At 31.7% G+C, this 16,799-nt stretch overlaps 2 protein-coding genes and 1 non-coding gene across 3 annotated transcripts; 1 reads left to right on the top strand and 2 right to left on the bottom strand.

The window, feature by feature from the left end:
• Positions 1-3,708: 3,708 nt before the first annotated feature.
• LOC11442348 (probable glucan 1,3-beta-glucosidase A) lies at positions 3,709-7,279 on the top strand. Its single transcript, XM_003630009.4, has 8 exons — positions 3,709-4,045; positions 4,180-4,299; positions 4,413-4,610; positions 4,710-4,877; positions 5,433-5,602; positions 5,716-5,865; positions 6,286-6,629; positions 6,909-7,279. The coding sequence occupies exons 1-8, from the start codon at positions 3,857-3,859 to the stop codon at positions 7,088-7,090; spliced, it is 1,521 nt and encodes a 506-aa protein (XP_003630057.2). The 5' UTR covers positions 3,709-3,856; the 3' UTR covers positions 7,091-7,279.
• Positions 7,280-8,027: 748 nt separating this feature from the next.
• On the bottom strand, positions 8,028-8,100 carry TRNAA-AGC (transfer RNA alanine (anticodon AGC)). The gene has a single exon. It is a non-coding gene; the product is annotated as a tRNA-Ala (tRNA).
• A 4,687-nt stretch (positions 8,101-12,787) lies between these two features.
• LOC11411180 (inositol-3-phosphate synthase) lies at positions 12,788-16,632 on the bottom strand. Its single transcript, XM_003630010.4, has 10 exons — positions 16,345-16,632; positions 16,171-16,239; positions 15,486-15,621; positions 14,578-14,825; positions 14,256-14,482; positions 13,998-14,113; positions 13,686-13,862; positions 13,413-13,601; positions 13,261-13,323; positions 12,788-13,178 (listed from the first exon to the last, which is right to left on the bottom strand). The coding sequence occupies exons 1-10, from the start codon at positions 16,530-16,532 to the stop codon at positions 13,059-13,061; spliced, it is 1,533 nt and encodes a 510-aa protein (XP_003630058.1). The 5' UTR covers positions 16,533-16,632; the 3' UTR covers positions 12,788-13,058.
• Positions 16,633-16,799: the final 167 nt, after the last annotated feature.

Raw genomic sequence — 16,799 nt, 5'->3', positions numbered from 1 at the left:
GTTGTTAGCCCATACAATTGGAGTGGCTTCCACTCAATTGAGTAAGATATAAAATTTTTTTTTTTTTGCTTCGACACTCTTAATTTCCCTAAAAAAGAAAAGATTTTTTAATAAACATTGTGTTAATTTTTTTTCCTAAAAAGATTTCACTATAAAAATTGTTTTAATCATCCAAACAAGTTTTGCCACCTCTAACATACCTTCTTTCATCATCTTTTATATGTGTGCTCTCTCATATTATTTGGAGGTATCACATAACCAGTTAACCAAAGAGATACCATGTTTATGTTGTCTTGATTCAAGATGTTAAGGATTTAATTGGGTTAAGTAATGTCATTGTTTGTCATACTCTTAGAGTGGGAAATCATTTTGCATACTTCTTTGCTAAAGTTGGAAATAATTTAGATACTGAACTGCTCTATTATGACTCTCCTCCAGATAATCTCTTGCATCTTCTTAGGATGGACGCAATTGAAACCATCTATTGTAGAGAAGTTCCTTCTGTTTTTTTTTTCTCTACTATCTTTTTTTTTCTTCTTCTTTTTGTTGTTTTTTTCTTTTGTCTTTCGCTTTATAACAAAAAAAAACAGTTAATCATAATGAATTATCTCTATTCAATTGTTATATTATTTTAATATTAAAAAAAATAAGGAATGGATTCTAGTGTTTTTTTTTATTTGATCAACTTTGAATTTTCATTTTCAATTTCATATCATTTTTCTTTACTACGATAAATGGTTCATCCTTCAGTAAGAAGAAAAAAAAAGCATATGTAATTTACTATGGTGTTAACCTTTTTTTTCGAGTTTTAATTAATCTTTTCAAATTATTAATGAAAAAAAAATACTTTTTTAGGGGAAAAAGCAATATACTTGTTTTATAATTTATAATTTAATGTTTTAGAATTAAATAATTATAAATATATAGATAAATTATTGTTAAAAATTAACTACTAGTTGGGATCTATTTCATAATTTCTTTTGAGAAGATTGGTTGGAGAGCTTAAGTGCTTAAAATGAATGTATGTACAAGAGGCATCCGTTTAAACACTTAAACAAAGAGTTCTATTGTGAGTGATTTAAGCTTACGAAGTTAAGTTACTTCCATTGTGGATTGTTTAATGCCCCTTAACTTGTTAACAAACACATCATCAATGACATTTTTTAGTTAAGTAGTTTAGTGGTCAAAATTTCACCCTTTATAATGTCGAGTGGAGAATCATGCCTGAGTTCAAACCCTAATATATTGCAATATTTACCAGTTAAACTATTCCCACGATGACTATTGTAATTAAAATACTAATGTGATGTTTTTTTAAAAAAAAAAATCTCTAGCTTTTATATCTAATAATTTTGTGAAATTTACTAAAAAAAATATAAAATTGGTTACAAAAATATGTAAAAACATGTTAAATCGTAGGAAAAGAAAAAAATAAAATCATCTTTGGTTTCTTGTTGTTTGGCCTTTCGTGGACAATGGGGCAGTTAGATTCGCTCGGTTATGTTTTCAGATTTTTAGAATGTTCCATCTATATACAATGCTTATATATTTCTCTTTTCCGTTGTGTTGCAATCGTGTGTGTCTTGTATGAGTTTGTCTTCGGTAGCACGAGCACATACTACTCTGATAGTAAATACAAAAAAAATAAGAAAGAAAATTGATATATCAGATTCAAATTTTTAATCAAATATAGTAGCCTTATTTAAATTTTCTTTTACTTGGATAGTTTCATTAGTTTACTAATCTAAGTTTAATAGAATGAGTTTTGCTAGAAGTCATCTATAAAGATGTTTTTTAGTAATCCACACATCAAGGTGTGATTTCCACTTTTTAGTTATAACTTTGTTAAATGACACGTTCATAAAAATTAATTGGTGTCTTTTAACAAATGCTCATACCATAACTCCCTACAATACAATTCTTGCGGTGCCTCCGTGGTTCGTCCCAACTCCCAAGGACAGAGGATTAGAGTGAATATGTACATACACTCATCCAAATTGGGCCCTGTATCAAACATCTGAGAGTATAGCTAAATCGTTCTCCAAATGGTCATCTACTATGAAGGGTAGGCTGACACAGTGACATAGCCATACAGGTCAGAGTAAAACCTTTCTTTCATTTCACGTGACTCCATGACATACAAATTCTCTCAAGGCCCTTTGGTGGTGACATGAGAATAGTGTAAAATAAAATTGATTAAAAGGAAGATAATAAAATATAGGCTTAACTATGATATCGATCACTACAATTACATAGCTTTCTATTTTAAGTTGTAAGTTATTTATTTTTTTTAGTTCAATCCTTACGAATTCAAAAACAATTGTTTTTAATCCCCATTGTTATATGTGGTTTAGTATAATTATGACATGCGGTCCAATAAGGACTAAAAACAATGTTTATAAATTTGGAGAGACAAACCTCAAACAATTTTTTTTACATGGAATTAAATCAGAAACCTCCATAAGTATAAGAACCAAAATGAAGAAGTGGCGACAAGTATGAGCAAAACAAGAGGAATGCTAGCAACATTCTCTTTTCAACACTCTCTCCAACACTCACTTTCTAATTGGCTTAAATCATGATAGGTCTCATACTTTGGAAATGGGTTACATTGGTTTTATCCAATAAGAGAATGAGTGTTCAAGAGAGTGTTGAAAAGAGAATATCTCTAGCATTAATCGCAAAACAATATTCAACTTTTATATGTTTTAATCAATAAATATGGATCTCTTTTGAGAGGATTAATAAATTCAATCTGATTTCTATTTGATATACAATTATAAATAAAATTGATGATGTCTCTTATGGATCGGATTCTCCCCTGCATTGTTTTTTTTAGTTCCAAGTAAGAAGTATGTGAAAATTCATGGTTTAAGAGCTAAATTCTCTACAATTTTTTTCTGCTCTCTTTTCTCTAGCACACAAGATCGATTAAAACAATGATCAATACATTTGAAGTGAATGTGTGATTCATTCCAAAATATCTTGAAGCGGATTCGCGGTTATTCACTTCTCACAAACCAATAGTCAAACCTTCATCTTTTATTTTTAGGTACAAGATTCCCTAACACAAGAAGATCTCATACATTGTGCAGTCAAAGTGAATATTAATCGACTTAAGGTTGATTTATAACACAGTACTCATGAAGATACTATAGAAATATCCTCTGCCATTCTAACAAATTGATTTTATATATCAATCAAATCATAAGAGTTATTATATAAATAAAAAAGCATTCAAACATTGATGATTGATCAAATGAATAAATTGTCTAATTACAACAAAAAGTGGAAAAAGATACAATTATCTATCTTTCCCTGGATTTAAGAACAAAATTCTCTGTAGAGTAGAATGAAATTGACACATCTAGTCTTTAGCAATTGCCACTTGCAAGCTCTTGCTAGCTCTCATATAATAGTACCATTTTCCTTACCCTAATTTTATATTTAATAATGTTAATGTTTACCCTGGACCTAACGTTGTAAGAAAATTCGTTACATGAATATTATGAATTACTAGCTAGTAGTTAAGAAGTATACATATGATAGATACAAAGTTACCATCTCATCTCATTCATAACATAACTAACCAAAATTTAAAATGTCACGCCATTGTACAAATTTGTTTCTTAATTACTTAAACATGCAATATCCTCTGCTTAGTGAATGATACTAGAAATGCATACAAGTAGATTACGTGAAATGCATATGCTTGGCACTTGATATTTCTAAGTGTGAATTTTTTCGGGTGATTATTTATAGTGTGAAATGTGAAATTCGATTATATAAACTTAAACTATATATATCCTCATCATGTGTAGTACTCACTCACTTCACACATTGTGAGTGTAATAAGATGTGCAACAAATTCTTTTATGTGAACCTTTTGTTCATTTTCAACCTCTCATTATTTCACAATGTTTATGCTGCTGAAACCAAAAAAAATAATTTGCCACTCAAAGCAGTGAACCTTGGAAATTGGTTGGTTACTGAAGGATGGATGGAACCTTCTCTCTTTGATGGAATAAAAAACAATGATCTTCTGGTATGCTAATTAATCTTTATGACTTTATTAATAATTTTAGATCATTTTTTGTTCTTTTATCAATGTATTTCATTCCATTATTATTTTTATAAATGAAAATTATATTACTAGCTAAAATTATTTGGTAATTCCAGGATGGAACTCATGTGCAATTCATGTCAGTGAAATTGCAAAAGTATCTCTGCGCAGAAAATGGTGGAGGAACCATTGTTGTTTCTAACAGGACCAAAGCTTTCCATTGGGAAACTTTCAGGGTCAGTTTCCAATAAATTAGTAGTATGAATAATTTATTGTACCCAAAAAAATCATATGATACCCATGTATAATTTAATATATATTTATTTAATTTGTGTCTGTTTTGTAACAGTTGTGGAGGGTGAATGAAACAGCATTTAATTTGAGAGTGTCTAATAAGCAATTTGTGGGATTGGAAGATGAAAATGGAGAAAACAATTTAGTGGCTAATTTGGATTCACCAGGAAACAAGGAAACATTTGAGATTGTAAGAAATGATGATGATCCAAACAAGGTTCGAATAAGAGCACCAAATGGTCTGTTTCTACAGGTATATAGTGCTTTGTTTGTTTGGCCTTATTAATTGATATCATTTTGCTTCTAGATATATAAGTTTCTATGCTTTTTAATTAATATTGTCGTTTATTAGGCCATATCAGAGACTCAAGTGAGTACAAAAACAGTTTATGAAGAATCCAGTTGGGAGGACAGTGACCCTTCTGTTTTCAAAATGACTGTTTTGACTGACACCATTCTAAAAGGAGAATACCAAATTACAAATGGTTATGGTCCAGACAAAGCTTCCAAGATCATGAGGGTAATTAAGATACCTTATTGTCTTTTTTGAAAAAGAACAAGAACCAGCATTCTAGATTTTAAGTGTATGTTTAAATTAACACGACCTTAACAAAATTACGATGGAGCCGTGATTCTACGAGTATCAATATCAATACAACATACACTAAATTATTATTATGGTCGCGCGTCCCAATTTGGTTGATTGTTAGTGAAGTAATCTCAATTGTTATTTGTCCTGCAATGTTGAAACAAAAAACTATAATATCACATTAGATGAAGGCGAGAATATGTTTTTGTAGTCAACAATCTACACATTCATGCACGCAAGGGGCTTCATTAACCATTAAATCAAGATCAGATAACCCAAATTTCAATTATATTTCGATAAAAAAATTGAAATATATATCAAACTAAAACTATGGACAATGCGATCTCCATGGATTCAACGTCCCCAACTGCTTGAATGTATGGATTGCTCAGTGCACCAAATCCAAAGCCAAAATGTTTAGATCAACTCAACATATTGTCATCTAGCAAATTGATTTATTGATATAGCAATGTGTTGAGGATGCAGGATCACTGGAAGACGTATATAACAGAAGAAGATTTCAGATTCATGTCAGAAAATGGGTTAAATGCAGTCAGAATTCCCGTGGGGTGGTGGATAGCTAAGGACCCAACACCCCCTAAGCCATTTGTTGGAGGATCCTTGAAAACACTTGACAATGCCTTCACATGGGCACAGTTAATGCCCTACTATACCTTAGTCTATTTTATTTACCACAGAAATTTAAAGTTCACTTTGTCTACCAATTGTTTTAACCTATAGTAACAACTTGTAATTAATGTAATTGCAGTAAGTATGGAATGAAGGTAATTGTGGACCTGCATGCTGCACCAGCTTCACAAAATGGAAGAGCTCATAGTGCAACAAGGGATGGATATCGAGAATGGGGAGATTCTTCTATTTCTGATACTGTGGCAACTATAGACTTCCTAGCTCAAAGGTTTAATTCACATTAATTAAATGTCCCCTTCATATTTTGGTTTCCAATTAAATGTCCCTTTTATTCTTCTATAAAAATACTCATGTCCACTCAGTTTGTGGTCCACTTCTATTTTTAAAATTAACCATACATTATTCCAATTTTGATTCTTAAATTAGTCTTTTAGGGTGACATAAAATTGTTACTTCAAGCGTCTTATTTTAGTAGATTGTTTGGTTCGGCGTCTGTGTTTCTAAACTAACACCAATGGTGTTGGTTTCATTGTTTTTTTTTTAAGGTGTAATGTGAAAGCTACCATGTAGCTGATTCTTCAAAGTCGCGTCTGTGTCTAATGTAACACACAACCAAACACATGCTAAGTGTCTTTGTAAATATGCACATTTCTTAAGAAAACTATGAATTTCCAAAATTGATCTGCAGATATGCTAACAGAACAAGTCTAATTGCAATACAACTCATGAATGAGCCTCAAGGAGTTGATTTAGGAAGCCTTAAAAAATATTATCAAGCAGGTTATGATGCTGTAAGGAAATACACGTCAAGTGCTTATGTGATAATGTCTAACCCTCTGGATAGAGACTCAAAAGTGCTTCTACCGTTTGTTAGAGCTTTTGATAGAGTTGTCATTGATGTGCATTACTACAACTTATTTTCTGATCAGTTCTCAAACATGAATGTGAAGCAGAACATTGATTATATTAAATATCATAGAGCTTCTGACCTTAGATCTCTGACCACATCTAATGGACCCCTCATCTTTGTTGGTAAGCTTTATTTTCATGCATGCATTATTAGACAATTGAGTCTTAGAATATTTTTTTGCAAAGAAAAATTATGTGAATTGAATTCTAAGGACTCATATGATATGATCAAGGAAAGTTTTAAAGCTCATAGAGCACTTATAAAGTTACCAAATTTAATTGTGTATTAGAATTTGAATTGAGTTTAATTCTAATTTTATGAACTTGTGTCATCAAATGTTTAGAAAATATAATTAGCATATGCCATAACCTAACAAAATGTTCGGTGATGGAATTTGGCAGGGGAATGGAGTGGTGACTGGAAGGTTAAGAATGCTTTAAAGAAAGATTCTCAACAATTTATGAAGGTGCAAGTGGAGGTATACTCTCGAGCTACATTTGGATGGGCATATTGGGCTTACAAATGTGACTCTAACAACTGGAGTCTTAAGTGGTTGCTTGAAAATAATTATGTTAAACTTTAATTTGTACCCTAATGGAGTGTTCAACACTTATTTTATATGTTAACTGCAATCATGTCAACAAGATATAACTATATTTGAGAATAAAAAGTTAATTTTAAGCGTTATGAGAACCATATGAGTATCTTGTAAAGAAAGATGTCTCCACATTCAACTATAAAAATGCATCTGCCGAGGTAATTGGAAGATTGATTTAAGGATTCCAACCAACGCTTTTACATATGCACCGGTCATGATTAAACCCTAATCACTTGTGCTACACTATATTCAGTTAAACAACTACTTAAACTTTTTTTTTGAAGAAGTAACAACTACTTAAACTAGTTGTAATTTTGCATGTATATGTCGGCCTCACTTCTGGATTTTCTAGTTTTTTGGGATTTCTCTTGTGGTTGATTTCTTTGTTTAGGGGTGGTTTTTTAAAGGGGTTTTTGTTCGAGCCAGAGTTTGTATGGCAACCGATTTTCCCTTCTTTGTATTTTTTTCTCCACCCGAGCTTATTAGTGCGTCTTGCACGGGCTTATTGGTTAATAATATTTTGCTGATTCTAAAAAAAAAAAAAAAAAAACTAGTTGCAATTTGTAAGTAAGAATATTCTCTCATCATATCTCCCCCACAATTGGGTGTCAATTTATTTTTGATGCATTGGTTAAAATGCTGCAATCTGATTTGACAAAATCAATTTTAAGACGAATGAAAGCTTGCACAATGAGAACTTTTTATTTGACCAGCTTTTATAACCATATTCATCGTTTTGAATAGGAAATTGGTCTCATTGTACAATGAATTTAATTTGAGTTTGATGAGCTTATGGTGGGTTGAACAACAAGATAATGTAACCTAAATCATGCGATAGGAAAAATACTAATTATCACTTATCAGTAGTTAGGACTAACGCACCTGAACAAACATGTAGAACTTAATTCAGAAACCCAAAAAGTGGAGATGCGGGGTATCGATCCCCGTACCTCTCGCATGCTAAGCGAGCGCTCTACCATCTGAGCTACATCCCCATATTATCTCTGAACTCCCTTCGCATAATTATTAACTATTAAATGTTTTGTTTTCTCACAAACATATTTCTGTCCGTTGAATACTTATCCAAATTAAGGTTAGATTCTAATCACGAAACTTTTTCCTTGTTTTTATTACGTGACTTGTGAAAAGACCATCAGTTGAAAATATATTTTTCCCACACAAAGATTAATGAAATGAGTTGAAAGGGAATCCGTTTAACAATATCTTAGACAAATTGTAGTACCATAAAATAAATTCAGAAAATTGTCCATAAGTGAACTTATCACATTCTTGAACAAGGTAATTGAAAGGATATGCATGTGTAGTGCCTCATATATGGCCAAATGGTCCAATTATCTTGGCATGATACGATAAGGAGGAGCTTATGAATTATGGATTCTTTATCACCCACGTATTTAACGCGTTTTGGATTTTATGGATAGTGAGTGATGTTGAAATAAAGGGAACGAGCTATAATGGCTTTTTTGCTTAATAGTGTTCCCATGTGTTATTTATTTTCATCATGAATGTTTGATTTTTTTTTGGGTACAATTGTATCAGTAGTCTTTAGATCTATTGAAATTGGAAAAACATTCTAAATGAATTTTTGATTAGTAGTCATTTTAGTCATCAAATGTGTTTTTCATATAGATGTTTACAATGTCAATACATATAGATATCAAAGTGACGAAAATAATTACATGGTCGCTATTTATTATGATTACATGGTCGTTATTTATTATTATTCAGCTTTTTTTTTTTTTTTAATGAAATTATTAAGCTCTCTAATAAAGGTGATTGCGATATTATTGTTTTCATTACCTTGTTTGTTAGTACATTAACGGAAAACTGTAGTTGTCCTTTACTTCAACGACTTACTGCATGCGATATTAGTTGTCACAATTTGAATGGAGCCAGCATGACTAAATTTTAAAAAAGTGATAACTGAAATGATATTCGGTTAATATATTTACTAAAATACCTAGATAGCTACAAAGTAACATTGTATGGTTAGAACAAGCCCTGCCATTACAGAGGGAGACACATCTTGTTTCTTATGATCAAATTACCAATATAACATCTCTAATGAACAATGGTGTTGAACTTTTGAAGGGATTGGACTGGTGTCAATTTTAAGAGCAGTGATGCAATTTGCTTATTTGATGTCGGTCTGTATGTTATCAGTTATGACTTGACCATCTATTGTATTTTTTTTCTTCAGTTTTCTATGGATTCAATTGATTCGAGGTAAACATATTTAAGACACTTTAGGAACTAAATATAAGTGTCTTTCTAAATCGAAATTCACATATAGATTCGACATGTCGTAGAAGTTTAATATTCTATAATTAAATATATGTTTCTTGGTTAGAAATTTGTTTTTCACCTTTGATGTACTCGGTTTCGACCTAGCAAAAAAGAGAAAAATTGAGCAACTTATTTCATTACAAAATAATTTTAGATTTAGAACAAGCTGTCCTAGTTTTTCACCTTCTTCCACCCACCTACTAGTCAATAACTAAAAAAACTACGTAATTAAATTTAAAGTTGTTAGCCCCTAATTGATCATCATCTTTTAAATACAGCTAGAGATTAAGATGTGTGTATGTAAAAAAATATGCACAATTTTTCAAATGTATAATCAAAATACTAATATATATTACTTTTTTAAAAAGTTTTTTCTTTTGTTTTTCTAGGGAAAAAAATTAGAACATAAATTCATTATTATTGTGTTCGAGTTTTATGCCCAAAGTTTGAATCAAGGTGAGGCCTAGCCTACCTTTACAGACACATGGGCAATTTACCCATGTAATTTAACAATAATAAAAAGCAGTCACGTATACTCATTGTATTTGAAATACTTATTATTTAGTTTTATAAATTGTAACCATATACTTTTGTTATTTTGCAAATTTACCCAAGCATTAATTAAGTTTTATCTTCTCAAAAAAATTGTCCAGACTACATTCTACTTCTGCGTTTTCATCTTTCAATTTTTCAACCTAACCGTTACTTCCTTCAATCCATTCGTAATTTGGAAAAAAATTGATTCATCAACATCAAATTCATCCATCGTATTTACTCTCCACTCATATCATTTCTTCTCTCTCATCTTTGGAGAAAATGCCCTAAGAAACTCATCTCTGTCACGAAACCCTCGCGGATTTGCAAGTAAGTAAGCCTTTAATCCATCTCATTCAACTTATTCCTCGTGAATTTGCAAGTAAGTAAGTTTTCTTGTTTTAATTGCTATTTAAATGGTTTTGTTTGATTTGGGGGTTTAGAATGAATATTGAATTATTCACTGGCTGTGATTGTTTGATTTGGGGTTTATGAATCATGCTTGGTCTGATACAAATATGTTATAATCCTTCTGCATTTTTTTTATTCACTCCTCATGCTTTGTGCTACTTTGTTTTGTGTTATAAATGGAGAAGTTGCTTGAAATCTGCCCCATTAGTTGTTTTATTAAGTAATTTTTTTAGTTGGAGTTCTAGCAGAACATGATTGACTTTTTAATTCCTTTTAGAGGCTATACAATAGGGATATTAATAGCAATAGCAAGATCTTATTCTTGTTTAGATCTTAAATGCAGAAGGATTATAACATATTTGTATCAGACCAAGCATGATTCATAAACCCCAAATGAAACAATCACAACCAGTGAATAATTCAATATTCATTAAAACATGGAGAACCCTAAACCCCCAAATCAAACAAAACAATTTGAACCATTTAAATAGCAATTAAAACAAGAAAACTTACTTGCTTGCAAATTCGCGAGGAATAAGTTGAATGAGAGGGATGAAAGGCTTACTTACTTGCAAATCCGCGAGGGTTTCGTGACAGAGATGAGTTTCTTAGGGCATTTTCCCCAAAGATGAGAGAGAAGAAACGGTATGAGTGGAGAGTAAATACGATGGATGAATTTGATGTTGATGAATCAATTTTTGTTCCCAAATTATGAATGGATTGAAGGAAGAAATGGTTGGGTTGAAAAACTAAAAGAAAACGTAGAAGAAGAAAGCAGTTATTTGATATTGGAGAAGAAAGCAGTTATGCAGAAGAAGAAAATAATCTGGAATTTTTTTTTTTTAAATTAATTAATGGGTCAATCTGCTAATAACAAAAAGTATACCGGGTCAATATATCAAACCCATCTCCTCGTCCATTTTTTATTGTGGATTACTGTTATCCATGTTATAGTGATGCCACGTCAAGATGGGCAGTTTACCCACCTCTTTCCCAAGGCAATTTAGAAAAAACCTTGAATCAAATAAAAAAAATTATGACACTTTCGAATTGTGAGACATGTGTTGCGGTAGAACACTGTATCTATGTCGAACACAAAGATATGTCTAATTTCACATGATATAGATAAACTGGCAGTGTGTATCGAAGATGAAGTGACGCGCAAGAAAGACTCGCTCAGAATAGTGCAGATTTGGCATCCGGTGTCGGAATGACTCGAATTATACATTTTCGAAAAATCTCAGATCTCACGATTAAGATGTATGGGTGAATTTAGTCATTCGGAGTCATCTGAAGACCGAAAAACGCATTTTAATATTTCAACATATTTATTATTTTTCTGTTTTATTTTGTTTGTTATTTTTCAGCCCATACGAGTTTGTTATTTCCTCTAGTATTTAAACATAACTTTCGTAGCCTAAGAGGCACTTTTTTCATTCAATAAAAATTATCGAGAACTTTTCTCAATTCTGATAGATTCCTGAAACCCTTATTTGATATGTTTGTCGCTTGCAACCTCTCTGTTTATCTTTTAGAGATTGCGCTCGCTAATCCTTGTTTCCGTTATGCGTCACCACAAGACAGAGATTACATGGTTCATAGTATTAAGTCACAAACCACATGTCTTCTTGTTTAAGCTAATGCCCAGAATTAGGTCTTCTTGTGACAGAATTGTACTACTCAATTTGAGTCTCAAGATACCTATATCTTTTTCTTTAGACTGAAATGCACTATTTCTATTATGTTATGATATCATGTTAAACTATTGAAATGGACCCCCCCAACGTAAAATGTATGGACTAACCGGTCTTGAGAGTAATAATTATGTTATCCAAAAGATGTCTAGACTTTAAATCTTCTAATGAACATAAGCACTCCCAACATACATTTTTGTTTCTCTTTCATATTACTCTTGTTGTACAAACTGCTTCCACTCTGATCAACAATCAATATCAGGAGTTTTTCACTGGTACCGAGCACATACCTGATGAGGATGCAGTGGTGGCATTAACATATGTCTTTAGTTTAATCGGAAGTGTGGCTTTGTGCCAATCAAAGTCACTTGTAACTGCCTTAGAATAGAATTGCTCATATTAAGCAGCAATAGGCAATAGCCATCATGGTATTCTTAAAGGTAAATTCAACAAGTCATTAGCTTTGTGAACAAGGCTCGCGATCATTATTAGAATATATAAGTAAGATAAATGCAATTTTTCCTGTGAACAGAAAAATGACCAATAAGGAGTTCTGGCTAAACTTGAATTAATAATATATAGGACTGACTTTAAACTTGTCATGTTACTTGTGATACGTTTGTGGGATTGTTTTTCCCGACAGGCACATCATTTCTATATTAATAATCTAATTTCTGATTTTCAATGTTATTTGAAGTTATACACAATCCATTAGAGATGTTGTGCGAATTACAAATACAGAAAACCAAAACTATATATATGGAATTAAACACAAAATACTTAAGACACGAGTGAATATTATTTCACATGTTTAAGATCATGGCCTGCTCAATGCTCTAAAATAAGCCGGCAGGAGAAAAGACACAATCAAATGTTGGTAGGTACATATGCTAACCAACATATCAAAATATAACAACAAATAAAGGAGCATGGGATAAGTTTTAGGCACGCACATAAGAACTGAGTTATCCCAAATTCCTCCTATATAACCGAAACATTACTTCACTTCACTTGTATTCAAGGATCATGTTGTTCTCAGGAGCCAATCCAACACAAGCTCTCAGAATGTTTTCCAGCATAGATCTCTGCTTTGACAATGCATTCACAACTGGTGTACCTGGTGGAACCTGTAATAATTTGTAACAATTAGTTATTTTACTACTATACATCAACCTTATAGATATAATTAACTAGCTACATTAGACTTACAAGTGGAGCCTTAGAGAGGTAACTGAGGATGGTTGCAACAGCATGGAATGAATGAAACTTGTCCTATAAAAATAATAAACAGCAACAGATTTAGCTCACAGTTTTTTAATAATTGAATAAACATAACAGTTTAAGCAACAATAGATAATGACCTCTTGTTCAGATTTGAACTGGATTCTAGTGCTAAGTTCAGCAAGAAGGACCAAATCCAAGATAATTGGAGCTGCCAAAAGTGAATCTTCACATGTGTTGTGCATCACAATTGTGTTCTTTCCACCCATGAATATCTCTGAAGTGTACTCATCCATTGCTCTCTTGCTGTCCCCCACATAAGGCACATACTGAAAATTCAAAACTAATTAATTAATAAAAATTATTCAAAGACTACTACTTCAAATAACACCAACAAAAATAAAAGTTACTACCTTAATAACAACAACATGGTCTGGATGTTCACCAGGACCATAGAGGATGGCATTGCTGTTAACCATGTCATCAACAACGTTACTCTTTGAGATTTCCTTAGAGCGGAAGGTTTGTGGTGCAGAAAGATTCATTCCATCATTGTTTCCCAAATGGTTGTAACTCACTATTGATGTTGGCTGTTATTCATCACCAAACACAATTCAAATATCAATTCAATTTACTTCTTTTGTGCTAGCATAATAATACACGTTTTTTAAATAATTTAACTTTAATCATACCAAAAAAAAAAAAAAAAAAAAAAAAAAACTTACTTTGATACCAGCTCCCACAAGGAAATCAACCAACACAGACTTGATTTTTGTCTGACCACTCTTGAAGTCATCTCCACCAATCAAACTGTTCCTTTTGATGGCCAGATCAATCAACCCTAATGAACCATCATACAAGCAAAATTCAATTTTTTTAAAATTTGCAACACTCATTGGTTACGTTCATAATATAATGGTCACAAGAAATTTAATTTGCATACATAAAATTAAAATTAATTAAAGGGCAATTTGGAAAATAACCTGGGACAAAGGTGTTTTGAGGGCTTCCATTGATAAAAGGAACATTTTCAAGAACACAAGCCAAGGCATAAAGGGTTGAAGGTGAAATCTCAGCTTCATTCTTGTCCACAGAAGCCAAAAGATTTTCAGTGGTGTCATTTAGTCCCACAACAATATTACTATACCTCTCAGTGTTGGCAGTCCAGAGTACAACAACCTTATCAACCTTGGTAGTTTCCTTAAACTCCCTTAAATTCATAAAACACATTATGTAAGTTATAAAATGATCATAGGATAGGGTACAGAATTAATTAAATTTATATTTATTGTTGATTTAATTTACTTAATGTCTTTGATGACTTGCTGAAGTTGTTCTTTCTTTGTTCCTTTAATGATGTTGTTAGCACGATCTCCTTGATTAGCAGCAATGAAATCAGGGTCATAGATTCCAGGAAGTGGAACCATGGATTCCATGTAAGGCCTTAATTGTTTTTGTAGGTCTATGTCAAATACCCTAGCTCTGCCCATGGCATCAGCTAGGTTCAAGTTACTGATATCCCATCCTCCCCACACAATATCCTCAGGGTTTACCTACATTAATAAAATTAAATGAAAGACATGCTTATATGAAATTACTCATGTCCTTAAAAAAATAGTGAAATTACTCATTAATTATACACTAATAGTGCAATTTTTTTTAGCACGGACACTTTTCAGATTATACGTGGCCCGGTGTCGGACATGCGTCGTGTCCGACATCGACGCATATAATTACACTGAATCATGTGATTTTCTTAAATTATGAATCCATGCCTCATGTTATATGTATATTTATTTATTTTTATTTTTCTAACTAAGAAAGAATGATCCACATCTTACTTCTTGTGTTGTATCTCGAGATACTTTCTGTTTTTTTAACGAATATGAATATATTTTTTTTGGGGAAAAATGACAATATTTTCTCATTCAATAACTAAGAGGTCAAAAGTCAAATAAATATTTTCCATTTTTAAAAGGACTGAACCCCCTTCAGAAAAAAGAGGTTTTCTTTTTCAGATATCCTTTTTAAATTGGGCATGTGACAAGGGATGTTAAGAAAAAAAATCAGATCTTCTGATCAATAATAAACTACTTTTTCAAAACAATAATACTTTAAAGTAGTATATTATTAATCAATTTAAAGTAATACAAAAAAAAAAAAAAAGAGTAGAGAAAATGAAATGACTTTCATGAAAGAAAGGGACCATATACCATTGGAAGAAGGCTCTTGAATGGGGCATGTATTTCCTCCCCTTGGAAAGACCCCACTCTGATAGCTGATGCTTGAGTTAACGAACCAAAATAATTGGCTTGCTGAATCTTGTCCTTTGTTGCCCAAGAAATACCCCTGAAATTAAAGTCACAAAGATATGCATGGTAACCCAAAATTGCAATATCAAATATTTCTTTCTATTATTATTTGTGATTTGACCATTTTATAGTGCACAAGTAATAAGAGTTTTGCCTTTAAGATAAGTTTTATTAGACGACAAACAAACAATGTTGTTCATAGAGCATCATTATCTCATGTCAATTCCAAATTCATGATCATATGTCATCTTGTATTGAGACAATTATTATTAATGAAATGAGTTTTACATTATGTAGATATTAGTAGTTTTCACTATTAAATCAATAAATTCTACTGTTAATTAAATAAATTAAATGAGATATGATTTATTTTATTTTTATGAATAAAAATGAGATGTGATTTATTGATTAAATAAAAAAGACACTTATGAATAATGCAACATCATCATTTTCTTTGTATACGTGAGAATGGTTCTTTTTCTTTTTTTGAGACATTTCCTTTCATTTTTACCATAACCACAAAAATTAATGATAATAATAATAAGAATAAAATAACAAAAATAATGACGATTAAGATGAAACTAACTCTCGGTTTGCAATAACACCACCAGTGAGGGTTGAACCATTGTTTCCACCCCACCCAACAAGCATTACCCTGACAATATCAACATAAAAAACATATAGATAACAAAATAAGCAAAAAATAAATAAGAAATACTTTGAATATACAATCAAAATGAGGAGAAGAACATTATAGTACCCCAATTTAGGGACATTTGTTTGTGTTTTAAACTCATATTTGACGGTTTTGGGCTTAACAACCCACTCATAAGTGTTATTTCTGTTCTCGTGAACAAGTTCAGTTGTTTCGTAACTGTACACAGACTGAATCTCAGTCTCTGTGTACTTCACGTTAGGACTTTCAACCTTGAAATTCTCGATAAACATTTTTGTTACTTGAAGAAAATGAACAAATCACGAGAGAAAAAAAGGAAGAGAGTTATTTTTCTCAAGAAGGGTGGTTACTTGTTGAGGTGTAGCTTCACGTTGTTGAAGATGGCTTCATTTATAGAAAAAACCGCAATAGTGCTACTACACGTGGTACAAAATGAGTGGAGCTATGTCTTGGGTCCATGCAGTTTTTTTTACTTGGGCCCATACAATTGACAACAATAATACAATGAATTCCGCTCATCATCCGGCACAAAACATCCG

The sequence above is a fragment of the Medicago truncatula genome, chromosome 8 (genome assembly GCF_003473485.1).
Source record: "Medicago truncatula cultivar Jemalong A17 chromosome 8, MtrunA17r5.0-ANR, whole genome shotgun sequence".
Taxonomy (NCBI): domain Eukaryota; kingdom Viridiplantae; phylum Streptophyta; class Magnoliopsida; order Fabales; family Fabaceae; genus Medicago; species Medicago truncatula.
The sequence above is the reverse complement of the archived record's forward strand: the minus strand, read 5'-3'. Positions and strand labels throughout refer to the sequence as shown.